The sequence below is a fragment of the Zonotrichia leucophrys genome, chromosome 4 (genome assembly GCF_028769735.1).
Source record: "Zonotrichia leucophrys gambelii isolate GWCS_2022_RI chromosome 4, RI_Zleu_2.0, whole genome shotgun sequence".
NCBI lineage: Eukaryota > Metazoa > Chordata > Aves > Passeriformes > Passerellidae > Zonotrichia > Zonotrichia leucophrys.
In genome coordinates this window covers 52,693,162-52,709,986 of record NC_088173.1, presented here as the reverse complement: position 1 = coordinate 52,709,986, position 16,825 = coordinate 52,693,162, and the positions used below count along the sequence as shown (strand labels likewise).

General features: G+C 49.5%; 1 protein-coding gene across 2 annotated transcripts in view; it reads left to right on the top strand.

The window, feature by feature from the left end:
- FRAS1 (Fraser extracellular matrix complex subunit 1) overlaps window positions 1-16,825 on the top strand; it is a 104,438-nt gene that overhangs the window by 65,216 nt on the left and 22,397 nt on the right. Inside the window, exons 22-37 of one of the 2 annotated variants that reach the window (XM_064711709.1) lie at window positions 723-869; window positions 1,507-1,647; window positions 1,737-1,877; window positions 2,112-2,255; window positions 2,577-2,844; window positions 4,059-4,143; window positions 5,827-6,141; window positions 8,411-8,564; window positions 10,282-10,460; window positions 11,309-11,425; window positions 13,205-13,319; window positions 13,755-13,892; window positions 14,073-14,105; window positions 15,110-15,241; window positions 15,507-15,632; window positions 16,004-16,251. In XM_064711709.1, the coding sequence (XP_064567779.1) occupies window positions 723-869; window positions 1,507-1,647; window positions 1,737-1,877; window positions 2,112-2,255; window positions 2,577-2,844; window positions 4,059-4,143; window positions 5,827-6,141; window positions 8,411-8,564; window positions 10,282-10,460; window positions 11,309-11,425; window positions 13,205-13,319; window positions 13,755-13,892; window positions 14,073-14,105; window positions 15,110-15,241; window positions 15,507-15,632; window positions 16,004-16,251 (2,483 nt within the window). The remainder of the gene's footprint in view (window positions 1-722; window positions 870-1,506; window positions 1,648-1,736; window positions 1,878-2,111; window positions 2,256-2,576; window positions 2,845-4,058; window positions 4,144-5,826; window positions 6,142-8,410; window positions 8,565-10,281; window positions 10,461-11,308; window positions 11,426-13,204; window positions 13,320-13,754; window positions 13,893-14,072; window positions 14,106-15,109; window positions 15,242-15,506; window positions 15,633-16,003; window positions 16,252-16,825) is intronic. The other variant, XM_064711710.1, reaches the window with a different exon arrangement.

Genomic DNA, 16,825 nt, shown 5'->3' with positions numbered 1-16,825 from the left:
ATGCAGACCTTCAGTGACATTTTTTAGAGTACTGTTCTGAAAAACACTGTGTTCCTGCTTCGGGGAGAGCAACATGGGTATTTTCACATTTACTTTGGAGGATATTTGGTTATAAAACTGTGTTTTGAATGAACATGTCAGTATTTATCACCCAAACTGTTAGTACAGCTTCCTGCAAAGTTTAGTTCCTGGACATCAAAGAGGTGAGTTGAAATATTCTGAACCTCTGGACTTTGATCCTAGATTCAGTAAATCCCTGAATTATTTTTTTTCCTGGCATCTTTTTTGCTCCCTGCAGCTCCAGAATTTCACACTGTGCGCAGATAAAAAGGTACAAACGTTAAGTGAAATTAAATGGGCCTTTGGTCCCACCAAGGATTGCAGCAGTCTACTCTGCTCTCCAAATTTGTGTGTTTCAGTTGTATGAAAAAGGAAATTAAAAAAAAAAAAAACACAGGCAGGGAAAGCTCTTATTTGGGGTTTTGGATTCAGGGTTTCAGGGTCCATGTTTTACCCTGACCTGTCCAGAGGAAAGTAAGAAGCAGCGTGAGGGGACATTCCAGCCTAATTCCAAATGGAACGAGGCTCTTTACACTTTGGAGATTGCGAAAAGGAGCAAAACAAGCGAAACCCCTGGAGTGCCCACAGAGGACAAGAGGGGCAGCAGGGCTGCAGGGTAAGCAGAATGAGGAATGAGCCCGTTTTCCCTCGTGTTCCCACAGCTTGCAGCAGCCAGTGCCGGAGCTGCGACTCGGCCGCCGGCTGCACGTCGTGCAGAGACGCAGCCCAGGTCCTGCTCTTTGGGGAGTGCCAGTACGACAGCTGTGCCCAGCAGTATTACCTGGACTTCGCCACCAACACTTGCAAAGGTGAAAAATGCCGTGCTGGTACCAAGGGAGAAAAAAAAGGAAAGAGAAAAAGGAATAAATGCAAGTGACCTTGGCTAAGAATCCGTTAGGTGGCAGCGGGAGCTGTGCAGGTGGCCTGCTTTAAAAAGGGTGCAGGAAGGGGAAAATTGTTCAGTGACAGGTTGCTTGCGAGGTTTCTGCTGGTTTTTTTTTGCTTTTTGGGCAGCCTGCTGTCACATACTTGAGCCTTTCAGTGGAACAAGATGATTGCAAATCGCTCTCTTGTAAATGATTTTGTAACTGAGCCAGCAAAGTTTTCAGGGGTCAGGTCCAGCAATTCATTTAGTCACGGGTCAGCTGATAAAGAGTGAGCTTGCCAGGCTAAGTCTCTTTGCAGGGGCTTATCTGGCCTCCTGTACTTACCTGTCTCTCTCTGTGACTTACTAAATCCTGCATCAGCGGATGGCTGCAGAAACAGCAGTTTGGAGGGATTTAAAAGACACGTGACTTGAAAGATTTCCAGAACTCCCCAGCGGAGTGTTCCATGATGGAAATAAGTGATGTTTTCCCACAGCTTGTAGACCCCAAGTGCTAAGCCCTTGTGCAGGGTGAGCACCCCGGAAGGGGCTGCCCTGAACTGATTTCTGTTTTCTGCCAGAGTGTGACTGGAGCTGTAACGCCTGCAAGGGTCCCCAGAGGACTGACTGCCTGCAGTGCATGGAAGGCCACGTTCTGCACGAAGGAGCTTGTGTGGAACAGTGTCCTCCAGCTTTCTACCGGGAATCAGACACGTGCCAGAGTGAGTTTTCATGGAGCGTTCCCTCCAGCATGTTCCCTGCTTGTCTCCCAAGAGCTGCTGTGCTGAGCTCTTTGCCTGTGTCTCTTCAGGGTGTGACCAACCCTGCCTTCAGTGCCAGCAAGCAGACAAGTGCAGCCTCTGCCCAGCCCCGTTCTTCCTCCTGGGCAGTGCCTGTGTTCCCAAATGCGGGCAGGGATACCACGCAGACGAGGCACAGCGCCAGTGCACAGGTGAGCACCATGAGCCTGGTGCAGGCACGGTGGGCAAATGAGGAAGGAACTGCTTGCCAACTTTTATCATAGCTCTTTGCCCACTGTTTTGACTCTTTTTGTCAGGTAGGTAAGGCACACATAGTGGTGTTTCTGCTCTGAGCCTGGGGACAGCTCTGCGTGCCAGTGGCTGTGCTGGTTTTGAGACTGAGACTGGTTTTGTCTCAGTGGGGTTGTGCTTTCCATCCCATGCAGCTTGTCCTCCTGGATGCCTGGAGTGTGACAGTGGCAGCCTGTGCCACCTCTGTGACGGCAGCACGTTTCTGAAGAATAAGATCTGTGTTTCTGCCTGTGGCCAGGGTTTCTATGGCAATCCACGGACCAGAGAGTGTGAAGAAGGTGAGTGCTTCTCAAGAGACAGCACCATTTATCATCAGTGTAAAGCCAGTGACAAAATGTCTTGGGGGAAATCCCTTCCTGAATCAAACTGAGCGGTTACTTATCCATTCTTTATTCTAAATGAAGATTTACTAGTCTGTCTGCAGCTGGCTTTCAGTTCTGTGACGGGGAAATCAAGGTGGGAAGTCATTTGCCCAAGTCGTGGTGGGGATTGGGATGGCTTGCAGTTCACCTGGCCACCCAGAACCAGCGCTGCCAGGCACGATGCTAGCACAGCCCGTGGCGGTCCCTGCAGTGACGGCTCTCCCCCTTTCCCTCCAGGCAGCAGGCATCCCCGGAGCTCCCGTGTGGGCGGCACCCTGACGGTGGGCATTGGCGGGGTGCGGCCGCTAGCCCCGGCCCTGCTGGGCTGCGATCCGGCCGCTGCCTGGCGCCAGCCGCAGTTCCAGGTGGACAGCGTTCCCTCCAGCGGCCGGCTGGTGATGCTGCGGGCCGGCCGGGAGGCGCCGCTGCGCCCCGGGCAGCGCTTCGGCTGCGCCGACCTGCGGGACAGGAGGGTGCGCTTCGTGCACGGCGCGCAGGAGCCCAGGTGACTCGGGGACGCTTCTTTACTGAGCGCTTGCCTCACAGAAAAACTGCTGTGTCTTGAGAACGGGCATTTCCTTTTCCCTTGGAAGCATTCCTACGGGGAGGCACGCTTCCCACTGCTGCTAAGCCGACTTGCAGCTTCTTGCGCTGTGCCGTGGTGTAACTGGTGCTGCAAAACTTCTCAGTTCGTGGTGGAAGAGCTCACTGTGACCCAGTCCCAAACCTTCTGTGCTTTTGGGGTGCAGGGATATGTCCCATCTTCAGGGCCCTCAGCTGAGAGTTAAAACGGGCGTATTAATCTGATTGTTACCACAGTTTGTTGACATTGTTAGGAGGATGCTCAAGCGATGTCACTTGCTGTGCTCTCCAGCAGAGTTTGCCTTCAGCCATTCCTTGTTTGCCTCCAGGGTCAGCTCTGTTAGTACCCTGGAATAATTAGTGGTGATTAGTAGCTGGCAAAGCTCACACTGCCAGGGTGTTGCAGGGAAGCAGATTTTTCCTGCAGCCAGGCAATAAGCCAGCCACCCTGCCAGATCTCACACTTGATGTGCATCACCATAAAGCCTTGGCACCAGAGTGACATGGATGGAACTGTCTAAATTTCTGGCTGTATAAATCAGGGAGGTCTTCCATCTAAATAGGATCTGAAGAAGACTTTCAGGGTGTCCTGGTGCTCACCAGACTTCAGGCATATGTTCCTGTATTTCCTGTATCCTGCTTTTTTTTAGTCTACCTGGTAGTCACCATGAAATGTCAGCATCTTGTCTTGAGAAACAAAGCTGCTTTATTACCAGATATCACTCTATTTATTATTTATACTGTTACTTTAAACCTCAAGGTGTTTGGGGTGGCATCACTGAAAAGTAAATGGGAAGAAAAATTCCTGGCAGGTCCTGAAGCCAGAGAAGTGAGGTTTTTCTTTAGCAGCATTTAGAATTGGCACTTTATCTTGGGGATGCCATCTGATGTTGCTCAAAGGGAGATGAGGGTATATTATCACACAGCTAAAGGTACTTTATTGTCTGTTGTGACTGTTGTGAATCTTCAGGAAAAAATACTATAAAAATGTAATTGAAGGAAACCTGAGCTAAAGCTTCTGTCACTGAGCCAGTCACTTTTGCTGAATATATAATGTGCTTATCATGGCTGAGTCCTGGAAGAGTACTTCATTAATTTATATTATCCTGTATTTTGCCTTGCTGGGGACCTGTTTAGGAAAGGACAGTTTTCCTTGAAGGTCAGTGACCAAGAGTCATTCTCCCACCTTGAGGTGATCAACATTCAAGCCTTCTCAACACAGGTAAGAAAGCATGGAAACAACCCCAAATTTGGTACCATTTGAAGCCCCTGGTCTCTTGCAGGGGTAACAGAGGAGCTGGGCACAACTTGAGCAGGGGCTCAGATCAGGCAGGTTTGGCTCAGCTCTCCCTTAGGGCAGCAGCCAAGAGTTACATGGAGGAAGAGAACTTGGGGAATTGACTGGAGAGGTTGGCCTGTGCCATTTTGCTTGTGCAGGGAGTGGCAGCTGTGCAGTCACAGAGCAATTATCAGTGAGGGCCGAGGAATCCCTACTGCTCCAGTCGTCCTCTGGATCTGCTGATGCTCCCACTCAGCCTCTTGCTGCAGGCCAATTGGGCCAGGATTGATCCTGACTGCAGGAGAGCTTTGACACTCAGGTTCAGTGCTCTGTTCTGGGACAGCTGGGAATTAAATCAGTGTGAGCTGAGCTGGTTGAAGCGTGTCTCTTAAACTTCTCACCACTTCTGGGCAAGGTGATGGTGCTGCCAAGCATCTCCTGTGTTATTGTTATTTAAAGTCTGTGGACAATCTGTGGGTCTCACCCCAGGGAGGGTACAGGCACCTGAACAGGTTCCAGGTTTCCAGGGGGACTTTGCAGCTTACACTGAGCTTTTTCCAGTGTGGAAGGCTCTATCAGGAGTTGTGGCTACTTGGCATATCCTTACAAATAGAGACCCTAAAGTGCAAAAGAGAAACTGCTACTCTTAAGGCCCATTTACATCCTAAGAGGGGCACCAGATGACTTGACAGAGCTGTTCTAGTGCTGGCTCCTTCCTGCCTACAAGCCTGGCTCAGCCTCCACCCTCTCCATGGGTAATTTATATTCCATAGTAGTCATTCCCATAACTTCTGGAAATTAGAAGTGCTCTAGTTTGTCCTTTAGAATAAGACAAACTGTGGGTTTTGATCCTGCAGTGTTGATATTGATTCTGGCTGGTGCTGAGATCTTGGCTCAGCCTAATCTCTTGTTTGCCTCAGTAGGACGTTCACCTGAGTAAGAGCTGCAGTCACTGCCCCAGAATACATAAGTGAGGTTTAATGATAGAAATTCTGGCTGCTGGTCCCCAATAACCCTGGGAAGCCGTGCACAGGTGAGGTGGCTCCCTGGTGGATGTTCCCAGGGCTTTGCCTTTGTCTCTGTGGGAACGCCTCCCTCCTGAGGCAATGCATTACCCATGGCAAACGGTGTTTATGGGGATCAATAGACACTGCAGATTGAAACTTTTCTTGATGACAGAGAACTGGAGAACTAATTTAAACCAGCAGAAATATGGCCTCTAGCAGGTTTTTGGTATAAGTTGAGTAAGGCAGTGGGGAGTGTTGGGAATGAAATAAAGACTGATGATGAAGACACCCAGTTTTGCTGTCATCTCAAAAGGCTCATGAGGATCACCTAGAGTCACATGCTTGCTATATAAATGTCCCAAGTTTTTGCCTCTCCTAAGCCAAATGTGGCATGAGAATCTTCTTTTAAAGGGAGTAATTCAGTTAAAATGCTAAATATTCTTAGATCTGCCCATCGGGGGAAAAGGTGTGGAGAGCAATTCTCTGCTGCTAAGAAGTAGGAGATTTCCAGGGATGAAGTGAGCTGATGTCCTTATCCCCAAACTTTTAATTCCAGCCTTTGATCATGATCCAGCCTCCCAGGCTCAGCAGACACCTCAGAGCTGCTTTTGTGTTCCAGGCGCCGTTCGTGTTCCGGAACGAGCCCCTCCTCGTCGGCCGGGGGCAAACCGGGACCATATCGGAGCTGGTGCTGGGCGTGGGGGACAGTGACAACCCTCAGGACGTGGTGCTGGTGGTCGTGGAGCCCCCGAGGCACGGCAGGCTGCTCGGGGCTGCTGGGGACCCTGCCACCCTGGCCCTGGGTGAGCTGGCAGCGGGGCGGCTGCGCTACGCCCACGACGGCTCCGACAGCCGGCAGGACGCGGCTCTGCTGCAAGTGAGCGACGGGTACCACTTCCAGAACATCCTGCTCCTCATCAGCATTGCTCCCGAGGTACGTGCTGCCACGTGAGCCCTGGCAGGCACGCTGGGGTCTGGAGGAGTGCCACTCTGTCCCTGAGGTGTCACTGATCCTGAGTAACCAGCCGGAGGAGGTAGTGGGTTGAGTGGGTTTTGGAGGTTGCCTGAATTTTTGGTTTGCCACAGCTCCAATTGTGCAGCTTTGCTGATTCAAAGTCCATAGTTACTTGATAAAAGGTAGTAAACTGTAATAAAGCAGAAGGAAAAAAGCTGAAGATATGTTCATTCCTTCCTAATGTGAAAGAGTAGCAACAAGTAGAGCTGTCATTAGAGGTCATGGTTTGCAGTTTTCTATGTAGAGATCTGACACACTGTCTTGGAGTTCCCCACCTTGGAAGGCGCTAGGAGGAGATGACATTGCACCCTGTGGCCCTCTCTGCTGTGTGAGATGTCTTTCACAGCAGCTTGGGCAGGACAATTTAAGGGAGCTTGGTGAGTGCTCCATGTGGCAGTGGAGCTCTGCAAAAGGAGGCCCTGATCCCATTTGGACCCTGCAGGTTCCACTAAAGCTATGGTGGTAATTAATGTTAATTAGTGCTGTGACTCGTACAGCAGCCTGGGGATGAAAAAGGCATTGTTTTCAAGGCTGGTGCTGCTATTAGACTCCTGGAACAGGAGGAGCCCTGCCTGTGGTTTTCACCCAGACCGCTGCCATGGCCCTAAGGAGCCTGAACAGGATCACAAGGGCAGTGGAAAGGCTTGGACACCACTCTGTGTTCTTTGTAACACCTTCTTTTCCCCACTGCTGATTCAGCAGGTTCCTGTAAATGCCAGTGAGGGTGAATTACTGAGAGTGGTTTCTTTTATTATCCTGTTTTGTGCTCCCTTGTCTCTCCTTATCATTCCACGTTTCTCTGTGCAGACTTGGCTACGGAGGGGAATGCGGGTGGTGACAGAGGTGGGAGCAGGGCAGCTTTTAGGGCTTCTCCCAGTCCCTTTGGTTGCTAATGGCTGCTTTTCCCATCCAGACCCTTTGCTGGAACAGTTGCAGTTCCAAGGGACATGGAAGACTTTCTTTTCTGAGAGGCCAGGAGGAACACGGAAAAAAAAGGCAAAAGATGTTTATTTTAGGGGTACCCCGGACCTCTAGAGATCCAGCTAAGGGAGGCCTCCAAGGTATTTGCAAGGCAGCTGACCTTGCCCTGCCTGGAAGCAGGTAGATGAAAACACTTCTACATTTAAAAAATATTTTAAAAATAGATTACCAAGCAAAAAGGGCTGTCTCATGAGTCTTTTCTTATTAACAAGCAGCATCAAAGCCATGTGGGAATGGTATCACAACGTGCTGGACAGGTTTGATGTGGCCAGTGAAGGAACATTCAGTTATTTAGTGACCTAAGAGCTGAAGGTTTCCATGTTTATAACAAACCCACAGTGTAAGTGCAGTACAAAATAGGTGGGTGCACAGCAGACATGCCAAAAAGGAGGTCAGGAATCATCCTGTAACGTGGTTCCTTTTCACAAACCTCTATTTAGCTCTCTCTCCTGTCTCTGTGGCAGATCCAGAAGAACAGAGCAGTGACTCATTTATCAGTTTGGGGGCTGATTATGTGGAGTAGCAAGTGAGGAGGGAGGTGATCCCTTAGATGAAGCAGTCAGGATTTTGACTGATCACACAGTTCAAGGCGAACTGCAGCCACAGCCAGTTTCAAGGTGAATGTGCAGAAATCCACCAAAGAAGTCACATTTACAGCAGCTGGGCTTATACGAAGGAACCATGGCACGGAAGAGGTCACAGGGATTTTGGTGACCTGTCCAACAAAGCAAATTAGAGCCAAAAAGCTGATATAATCCTTGAATGCCAGAGTAATGTTACTGAAATAAATGGAAACTGTAGTGAAACTGTTATTGCAATCCAGTGCTGACATCCACATTTCAGGAAGCTTAAATTAATATTGGAAAAAAAATTTTTAAAAGCCACAGGAATAGTTTGAAGGTGAGGAAACCCACAAAGTAACTAAAGACTTGGGTAGATGCTCAGAGAGAGTGAGCATGGTGGTAAAAGAAAAAATTATGGAGGGAGACTTGAATTTAGGGTCAGCAGCAGGAAATTAGGAATTAGAGGATGAGGTCAGTTCTACAGACTGGGAATGGGGTCTGAGGGATGCTGCAGAAGATTTCTTCAGGCAGACAACCAGGGTAGAATGCCTGAGAAATTCCAGAGCTCTCCTTGATCCTCTCTTTTCCCTTGAAGTGCCATGGCTGACGTGGCAATCGGCCTTTCCCGCTGTCCCCTCCTGCAGGGCGCCAGGAGCCCCCGGCTGGTGAGGAATTCCCTGGTGTGGGTGCCGCGGGGAGGAATGCTGCAGATCTCCAGGACAGTCCTGCACGCCGAGCTGCCCGGTGCCAGGGACGCTGACATCACCTACAGCATCGCTGAGGGGCAGCCCACGCACGGTAAATGCCTGCAGCCCCACAGAGCGCCCTGCCAGGCTGCTACTGCACCTCTGGTCTGGGGAGGGTTTCCTTCGGATGGGGCGGTGCCTGAGTGTGCTGACCCCATCTTTGTCCACTCCTCATGGCTGCACAGAGGAACAAAGCACCTTTGCCCTTCCTGATCATCTGTGTTCCTCCACTTGTGGTGGAATCCTGGCGTGTTTACAGCCCTGAGAGAGCAGAATGTTAGTGCCAAAAGATAATCCTCCATGGTCAATGCCTGCCTTGAGAAGCACAGAGCAATATCTGCCTCTGGAAACTGCTGAGCAGAAATACACCTTGAAGAATTCCCTACATTCTGTGACTTAATTTGATTTAATTTGGCCCAGAGGAAGGGGTTGCTGACCGAAACAGGATTTCTGGTGTTGTTTGGATCTGTAGATAATTCTTGTCTCCAGATTCCTTCTGAGAGGCTCTGAGCTCAGCTCTCAGAGCAGTGACTTTCACCAGAAACCCCATGCTTAGGGAGGATCTTCTGGGTACAGGGTAAGGAGGCTGTGGAAAGTTCTGGGATTTGTGACTGAGCCATAAATGGAGAAACATGGGATGAAAAAGACATGTCATGTGGAGGGAATGGAAATATGGAAAGAAAAGAAAAATGCTCCTTTCTTTCTCAGCATCACTATTTTCTTCACAAAATCCATGTGTTCAGATAACATGTTTTGCACTTCTAAGAAATGATACCGCATATAATTTGCCTGGGAAAATTAGAGGATCCCTCTTAGCAACATCCATGTGTTTCTTTTATTTCCTTTTGCTGGGAGGACAGGCTGGTTTCCATCAGCTGCCAGCACCTGATGGAAACAGAGATAATGAGAGTTTTGCAGTTTAGAAGAGAAGTAATTAATTTGTATTCCCCCTTTTGCTTTCTGCAGATGAAGGTCTGTCTTCCAATTTTTAATAAGCATTTACAGGAATACAGGAGTTTTTTCCCTGAGGAGCTTGTCTCCTGCTGCCTAACCCTAACTAAAATTTATAATCCTGTATTTGTATCACCATAATTATTGCTGCTGTGATTAATTGCAGTAATATAAGCAGGTTTGTAGCTGCAGGAAGAAGCAGCAGAAATCAATGACCCCCAAAATTTTATCTGAAATACTGTTTTGCAGAAAGGGAGGGAAAAAGTAAGAGAGAGAAATGTGGAAAATTGATCCTGAATCCAGGAGGCCATATCTGCTTAACTTAGTCTGTGAATAATGGGAAAGATATTCATACCTATAGAAAATATCGAATTTGACTTTTAGGTTTTTAGGGGAACTCTCATAAGCAAAACCATAATATCTGGAATGTAATTAGGGTACTGAAAAAGGAATGTTAGCCCAGAGTTTGATGATGGAATGGAAGTGTGATATTGCATCTTGCTGAACCACTTTTTTTTGTTGCTCCAACTTTTCAAGGGTGGTTTGAGGAAACGAAATGGGAGAGCTTACGATGGATGATTCCCATAACAGAGTGATTAATTGTCAATCAGCAGAATTATCAGCCCGTTTAATGGAATTAATTAACAAGATTGCCCAATGTCACCGGGATGTCTCCATGACTGCTGCTGGCTTTTGGGAGCCCTGCTGGCATTTCTGTCACTTGGCGCTGCGTGGGAAAAGCTCGGAGGGGGTGGGCATTTGCCTTGGCTGTCCTTGGCTCGCTGCCCGCTGTGCCAAGCTCCCGCTTGCCTTGGCAGGGGAAGTGGTGCTGCTGGCGCCCGTGGCGGCGGACGGCCCGGCGGGCTCCTGGCAGCTGCTGCCCGACGGCAGAGCGGCCTCGCCCGCCGCCTCCTTCACCCAGCAGGACATCAGCGACGGCGTCGTGTGGTACCGGCACTCGGGGGCCGAGGTGGAGAGTGACTCCTTCCACTTCCAGGTATTCTCATCCTTTCCCTAGAAATACCACGTGGCAGCTCAGGGAGGTGACTCCCCTCGTGTCCTGGGGAGTCCGGACACAGCATACATACAACCTAGAATATTGACACCGAGTGAAAAACGTTCCAAGTGACTTTTTACAAATTGGTGAGCCCCAGAGTCACACAGCCCTTGGTTTCTAAGCTAATAATTTCATTTTGGCTTCAGAGTCCTCTGTCTTGCGTGCAGGCCAAAAGGTAGAAATACTCCCCAGCAGCTGGGAAACTGAAATAAATCCGCACTCCCCCGAGGTTTAAGAGCCATAAAATTGCTCAGACAGGCCCTTGCTGTTTGCTGGGAGGGTTTCACAGCCTGCCCTCAGTAAGCCTACGTGAGCACTGGCACACAGTGTTTGTTACATCTGGTTTACAAGGCAGGAGCAATTACTGTAGCACCGCAGAGGCAATTAAGGTAATTTCTAAAGTAATTAACGTAAGTGATAACAAGGAATTTGTGAGCATCAGTGTTGAACAAGCTAATCTTTGGCTTAATTGCTGCATTCCTCTTAGAGACTATGCATTTTGCATGAGTTGAGTGTTTGGGTTCAGTATCTCAGTAGCAATAACTGCACAGAGAGGTCAGAAGGGGAGCTGGGAATACCTGGTCACATCAGGACACCATGGCACCCCTGTCCAAGTCCAAGCCTTGAACTTTGGCTTGGGACATTTCATTGGTTTTAGGACAGAGCAGGTGCAGCAAATGGCTAAAATGACATTGTTCCTTTCATCAGAGCTTACATTTTTATGCATTTTCTAAAAATGAAGGCTTCAGGATGTTCACTTATCCATTCCTGTGGCCTTTTCTTCCCAGGTGTCCAGCGCTGCCAGTCCACAAGCCAGCCTGGAAAGCCACGTGTTCAACGTTGCTGTTCTGCCCCACACACCCAGGGCCCCTCAGCTTTCCCTCGGCTCCTCTCTGCACATGGCTGTAAGTGGCAGCACCACGCATATGGCTGGTGTAGGAATGGGAAAAAAGCAGATTAGAAGAGTAACTGGCCTGGGGGATGCAGATAGTACCCATGAAAAGCTGAAAAACTCAGTATTAAAAGTAATGAATGTACAGACTGGAAAGGAGAGGGGGAAAGAGAAGCAACATCAATGTTTTATGCAATTCTTACCCTTTCCTGAGAAGCCAGGAGGAATGGCAAGAGAGAAAAACTGTGGCTTAGCCCATAATGAGTGGGGTTTGCCAGTAGTTCCACTGTAAACTTGATCCTACCTGCTGCTCTGGGAATGACTGTTTGAATGAGAATGGTCTCTCTAAGCTGGTTCCTTCCCCAGCTGTGTTGATTGGAAAGATGATCATAGAGTTTGAAGTCAGCTTTGTGGGCTCTCAGGCTGTGGTGCAAGCCTTCCCTGTGTGTCCCCACCACCTGTGGCTGGCCTGCATGCCAGGCATGGGGCCAGGAAAGGCACAGGGAGCAATGGGAGAGGGATTAGTGGGAAGCCCATGGCACAACAGCCTTGTCAAGGTTTGAAATAGTGGCGACCTTTCCTGGGTGATAATGAAACATGGTCAGACTGCTACTTGGAGCCATTCATCTTCCTGCTCCTGACTTTTTGTTGTTGTCATTATTGACAGAATTGATGGGAGAGATGTCTGGCAGAGCCACATGCACTGGGTTTTATAGCTAATTACTCCCCACAAAATTCAATAGGGCCATAAAACACCTTTTACCTCACCACCTACAAGTCCCACCTTTGGGAGAGACAAATAGGCCTTGGAGGCAGCAAGGAAGAAACATAACCTTAAATCTTTCTGTCAGAAAATCTCATTTCCCTGCCCCAGTGTGATGGAGTTCTGTTCATTCATCTTCAGACTCCTTCAGAATGAGGCTTCCCAAGCTGAGAGGAAAGCACAATACTGTGAGTCCTCCCATCTCTCTAGTCTTGAATTGGACTTGTGCTGCTGGGAAAGGTCCAGAGAAGTTTGATGACTCTTTTGTTAAACTGGACACAACGTCTATATTGGTTTTTCTTCAATCAAGTAAACCTCATTCCCCCATGTTGGTAACCTTTCATGTTCCAAAGCAGGTTATTTAAGTGCCCAAATCTGTAACTTAGCTTGTTCTCTCCCTATTTTTGCTCAAGATTATGAAATGAGCTGGATGCTTTTCATACCCAGCTGAGCAGTTTAATTTGTTAATTCTGCAGGATTAAGGTTCATGAACACGTGGAAATTAACTGGTTTTGGGCACTTAAGTCTCTTCAAGTAGCACTGTAATTCCTTTAAGGCCCTGCCTGCCTTTGGTTCATGATAATCTTGTTATGGAAGGATGAGAGCAATTTTAGTCAGGTTTAAAATAAAAAGGAGAGCTTTGGTTCCTCTGTATTCCAGTTGAACGGGCTGAGTCATTTTCAGTCATTTTCTTTTGAAAGAGAATGAAGTCCAGCCACATCAGACTACATGAGAAAACTACACAGACAATGAACTACGTGTTCATCCAGGGCATTCTTGATCAAACTAGGTTTTCCTTTCTCTCTGTTTAATTACTGTAGGCCAAAAGAGAAACCTGGCCACCTGTGGGTGTGGAGGTTGTGCATCTGCAGGGGACAGGGGGTCAGGGTCAGGTTTCAGAACTGGGCCTTTACATCTCAAGACTGTCTTATATTTACTAGAGCAAAGCGAATTCTCTTTCAATGCATTTTTGGGTGAATCTTCCCCTGTCTCTGGCCTTGATGCTCATGGTCTGATGTGTTTATTGAGGTGCTGGAGGACCGTGTGACAGTGATTGAGCCCCATCACCTCTCCTTTGTAGACCCGGAGGTTCCCAGTGAGAAAATCCTGTACAACGTGACTGTGCCTCTCCTTCCTGGGCAAGGCAAGTGTACCTGCTGCATGCCACATTTTCTGAGCACATCTCCTGCTTCCCTCAGAGCATCACTCTGTGGAGGCACCTGTTAACCCATTTGGCCTCTTTCCTTGGCTTTTAAACACCTTGTTCCTTAACCCAGCTTCTTTAGGGATGTGCTGCAGGGTTCAGGCAGTTTTTGCTGCTGTCTGAATAATACTGAATGTTGTGTCCCATGGCTTTCTGCTTCCCACCTCTCGAGTGAGAGGTTCTGTGAAGAAATGCCTCAGTGAGGAATCATTGTTTCATTTCTCTTGTCCTTAGAGCCCATCCTCCATGCAGTTGCATCCGTGTGACTTGTTCTGGAAGCGGTACAAAGAAGTACCCAAAGGGGAAGAAGCAGAGGAAGCTGTGGGATCAGGTAATTAACCCCTCCTGGTAACGCTGGTGTCTCTGCACCCACAGGTATTGTGGAGCACAGGGACAGGCCTCTGTCCCCTGCCAGGTTCTTCAGCCAGGCCGACATCAACCAGGGCAGGATGGCGTATCGCCCGCCGGCCGCCGCCCCTCACCTGCGGGAGATGACGGCCTTCTCCTTCGCAGGTGAGCTCCCAGCGCCCCTGCAGGGCCGCCGCCGCGCCCTGCTGCTGCTCCTCCCTGCTGAGGAGAGGCTCTGCCCAGTTAACATCAGCACTTCAGATCCCCCCAAACCCTCCGAGGCCCCAGCAAGGCGTGCTTTCCCGTCCTGACCGCCTCGCTCTGTGCTTGTGCTTGTCCCGCCAGGTCTGCCGGAGTCCGTGAGCTTCCGATTCACAGGTATGGCTGCTGCCAGGCTTGCAGGGCTCTTTCAGGGTGAGAGAGAGACCAGAGTCTTCATTCCATGATCAGAAGGCTGGATTTATTATTTTATGATATATACGTTACATTATGACTATGCTAAAAAGAATAGAGAGAAAAGTCTCAGAAGCTTGCTAAACTGAGAATAGAAAAGGAATGAATAAACAAAGGAGCTCTCTCTGATTCTGTCCCCCAGAGAGCTTGGCCTGTGATTGGCCCTTAATTGTAAACATCCAACATGGGCCAATCACAGGTGCACCTGTTGCATTCCACAGCAGCAGATAACCATTGTTTACATTCTTCTTCTGGGGCCTCAGCTTCCCAGAAGGAAAAATCCTAAAGAAAGGATTTTTCACGAAAGATGTCTGTGACATATGTCAGCTGCTTTTTCTTTCCTGGCCACAGCAGTTTTCATCCTTCTTTTGCCCTTCCCATTGCCTGTTGCCCCTTGGCCTTTGCTCTGCTGCAGGCACACGTGTGGGCACTCAGTAGGAATTTCTGGAAATGCACGTGCCTGGGGAATATTAATTTGTCAGGTTCCCAGCAGTGCTTTACAGAAGCTTGCTGCAGCTTGCTAGAGACATCTTTTTCCAGTGATTGCCTGGAATCAGTCCTAAAAGCCTGATTTATCCCCATTGTCCCCCCAGTGTGAACAAGGAGTTTTACGCTCTCATTTTCTTTAATACAGCATGGAGACATTTCTGCAATTAAATTGCCACAGATAAGCTGCTTGCTTGTTTAACAGATCCTTCTGTTTCCATGTGCTTTCTGGCTTCCACTAGCAAGGAGAAGTCCGTGTTCTGAGTTAGGGGCAGAGAGAAATGCTCTTGGCCTGGGTGAAGTGTGTGTATGCTCACAGATAAAGGTGGGAGATGAGTCAGCCATGTGGAATGGCGCTTTTTGTACAGACAGGTGAATTTCCCAGGTGAAGGGTCCCTGCAAACCCATCCCTGCACTCAGGCATGGTTTCTGTCTGTGCCTAGTGTCTGGTGGGGAGCACACGAGCCCGGAGATGGTGTTTGTCATCCACCTGCTCTCTGCTGAGCAGCAGCCTCCAGTCTTCCAGATCGCAGCTCCCTTCCTGGAGGTCAGCCAGGGGGGCAGAGCCACCATCGGTGAGTGGGGTGCATGGGGCACGGGCTGGGGCTCAGTTCTCTGCCAGGAGGCCCAGCTTCATTTGCCCAGGGGTCACTTGAGAGCTAGTCTAGGAGAGAATTCCCTGACACAGCCTGAGCATCATCAGGGCACAAACTATTTCCATGGAACTTGTAGCTCTCAGGCTGGGGGAGCTCCAGCATTATTTACTTTTCTTGTACTGACTGAATTACAGGGCTTTTTTGGCTCCATTCACATCAACTATGCTGTCTTTCCCTGGCACAGGGATCCAGTTGGCTGTAAGTGACACGGATACAGCTCCTGAGGGCCTCTTCTTTGAGCTGGTGAAACCTCCCCATCATGGCATCGTGCTCAAGTACAGCGCAGATGTGCAGGAGCTCATGAGAGCAGGTGAGTGGAGCAAGAGTTTCCCTCAGTGCAGGAGAGGGGTCAGCCTGGCTGGTTTATATGAGCAGGAGGAGACAGACGCTCCTGGCAGATCAGGATGCATCCATAGGGAAGCCTTATCTAGCTGTGAGCTCAGGAAGCAGCTGGGAAGAAAAGGAGGGTTGGTGCCCTCCTTGAGAATCATGGGGAGTCGCTGGCGCTGGGAAGGTCACAGCTTTTCCTCTGCCCTGCCAGCTCCTTCATGAACGTCCTCATAACCCACAGCCCTGGCAGGATGGGATGAAATGCCAGTTCGGTTCTTGATGAAGGTCATTTGAGTCGGATTCCTGCTCTGAGCAGGGTCTCTCTGACTCGTGTGTCTCCTCGCTGGGCAGGCGACACCTTCACGTACGAGGACGTGACGCGGAACGCCCTGCAGTACGTGCACGACGGCTCGGCAGCGGCACAGGACAGCATGGAGGTCTCTGTCACCGACGGCGTCAGCACGGTCACCACGGTGCTGAGGGTGGACGTGTCCCAGCTGGACACCCACGGCCCCCAGCTGGCCCCGGGCTGCCTGTTGGCTGTCACCGTGGCCAGCAAAAGCTCTGTCACCCTGTCCCGACAGCACCTGGCTTACACGGTGGGTTTGCATCTGCTCCTAGGCCCAGGGAATGCTGCCAGGCTCCCTTTCCTTATCCCCCACACACCTCCCTGCTGTCAGCATGCATTCTGGCTGGAGAGCTCAAGTTTTGGCTGCTGCCAAAGAGAGGATAACAGACTCTTTCATCCCACAGGGATTTAAGGTTATCCCCATTTGACTGTACCAGAGGTGAACTGCCATGCTAAACATGAGCACCTAGTTAATCCCAGATTTTTCTGTCAAACAGTCTTGCTAGTAAAGCACGTGGATTTGCCAAGTGTTAATCCCTTGAAAACTTCAGCCTCCTCAGCCACCTTTTTCTGGGCAGATCGGAAGGGGGAAGGAGTAAACAACCCTAGGATGCTGCAGAGCTTGGTGGCTTGAGTTGGTCCCAGGGCTTGTGGGCTGTGCAAGAGTTATCCTGCTGGCGACATTCCCAAGAAAGCTCTGTACTCCTTGCAGATGATGTAGCACCCTCCTGAGGGAGGAGAGATCACAGTACAGATGCAAGGCTGGAGAGACCTGAGCTGAGAGAGGCTGGCTGTTAGAGAGATTATTGGGAATTTTTTTTTTG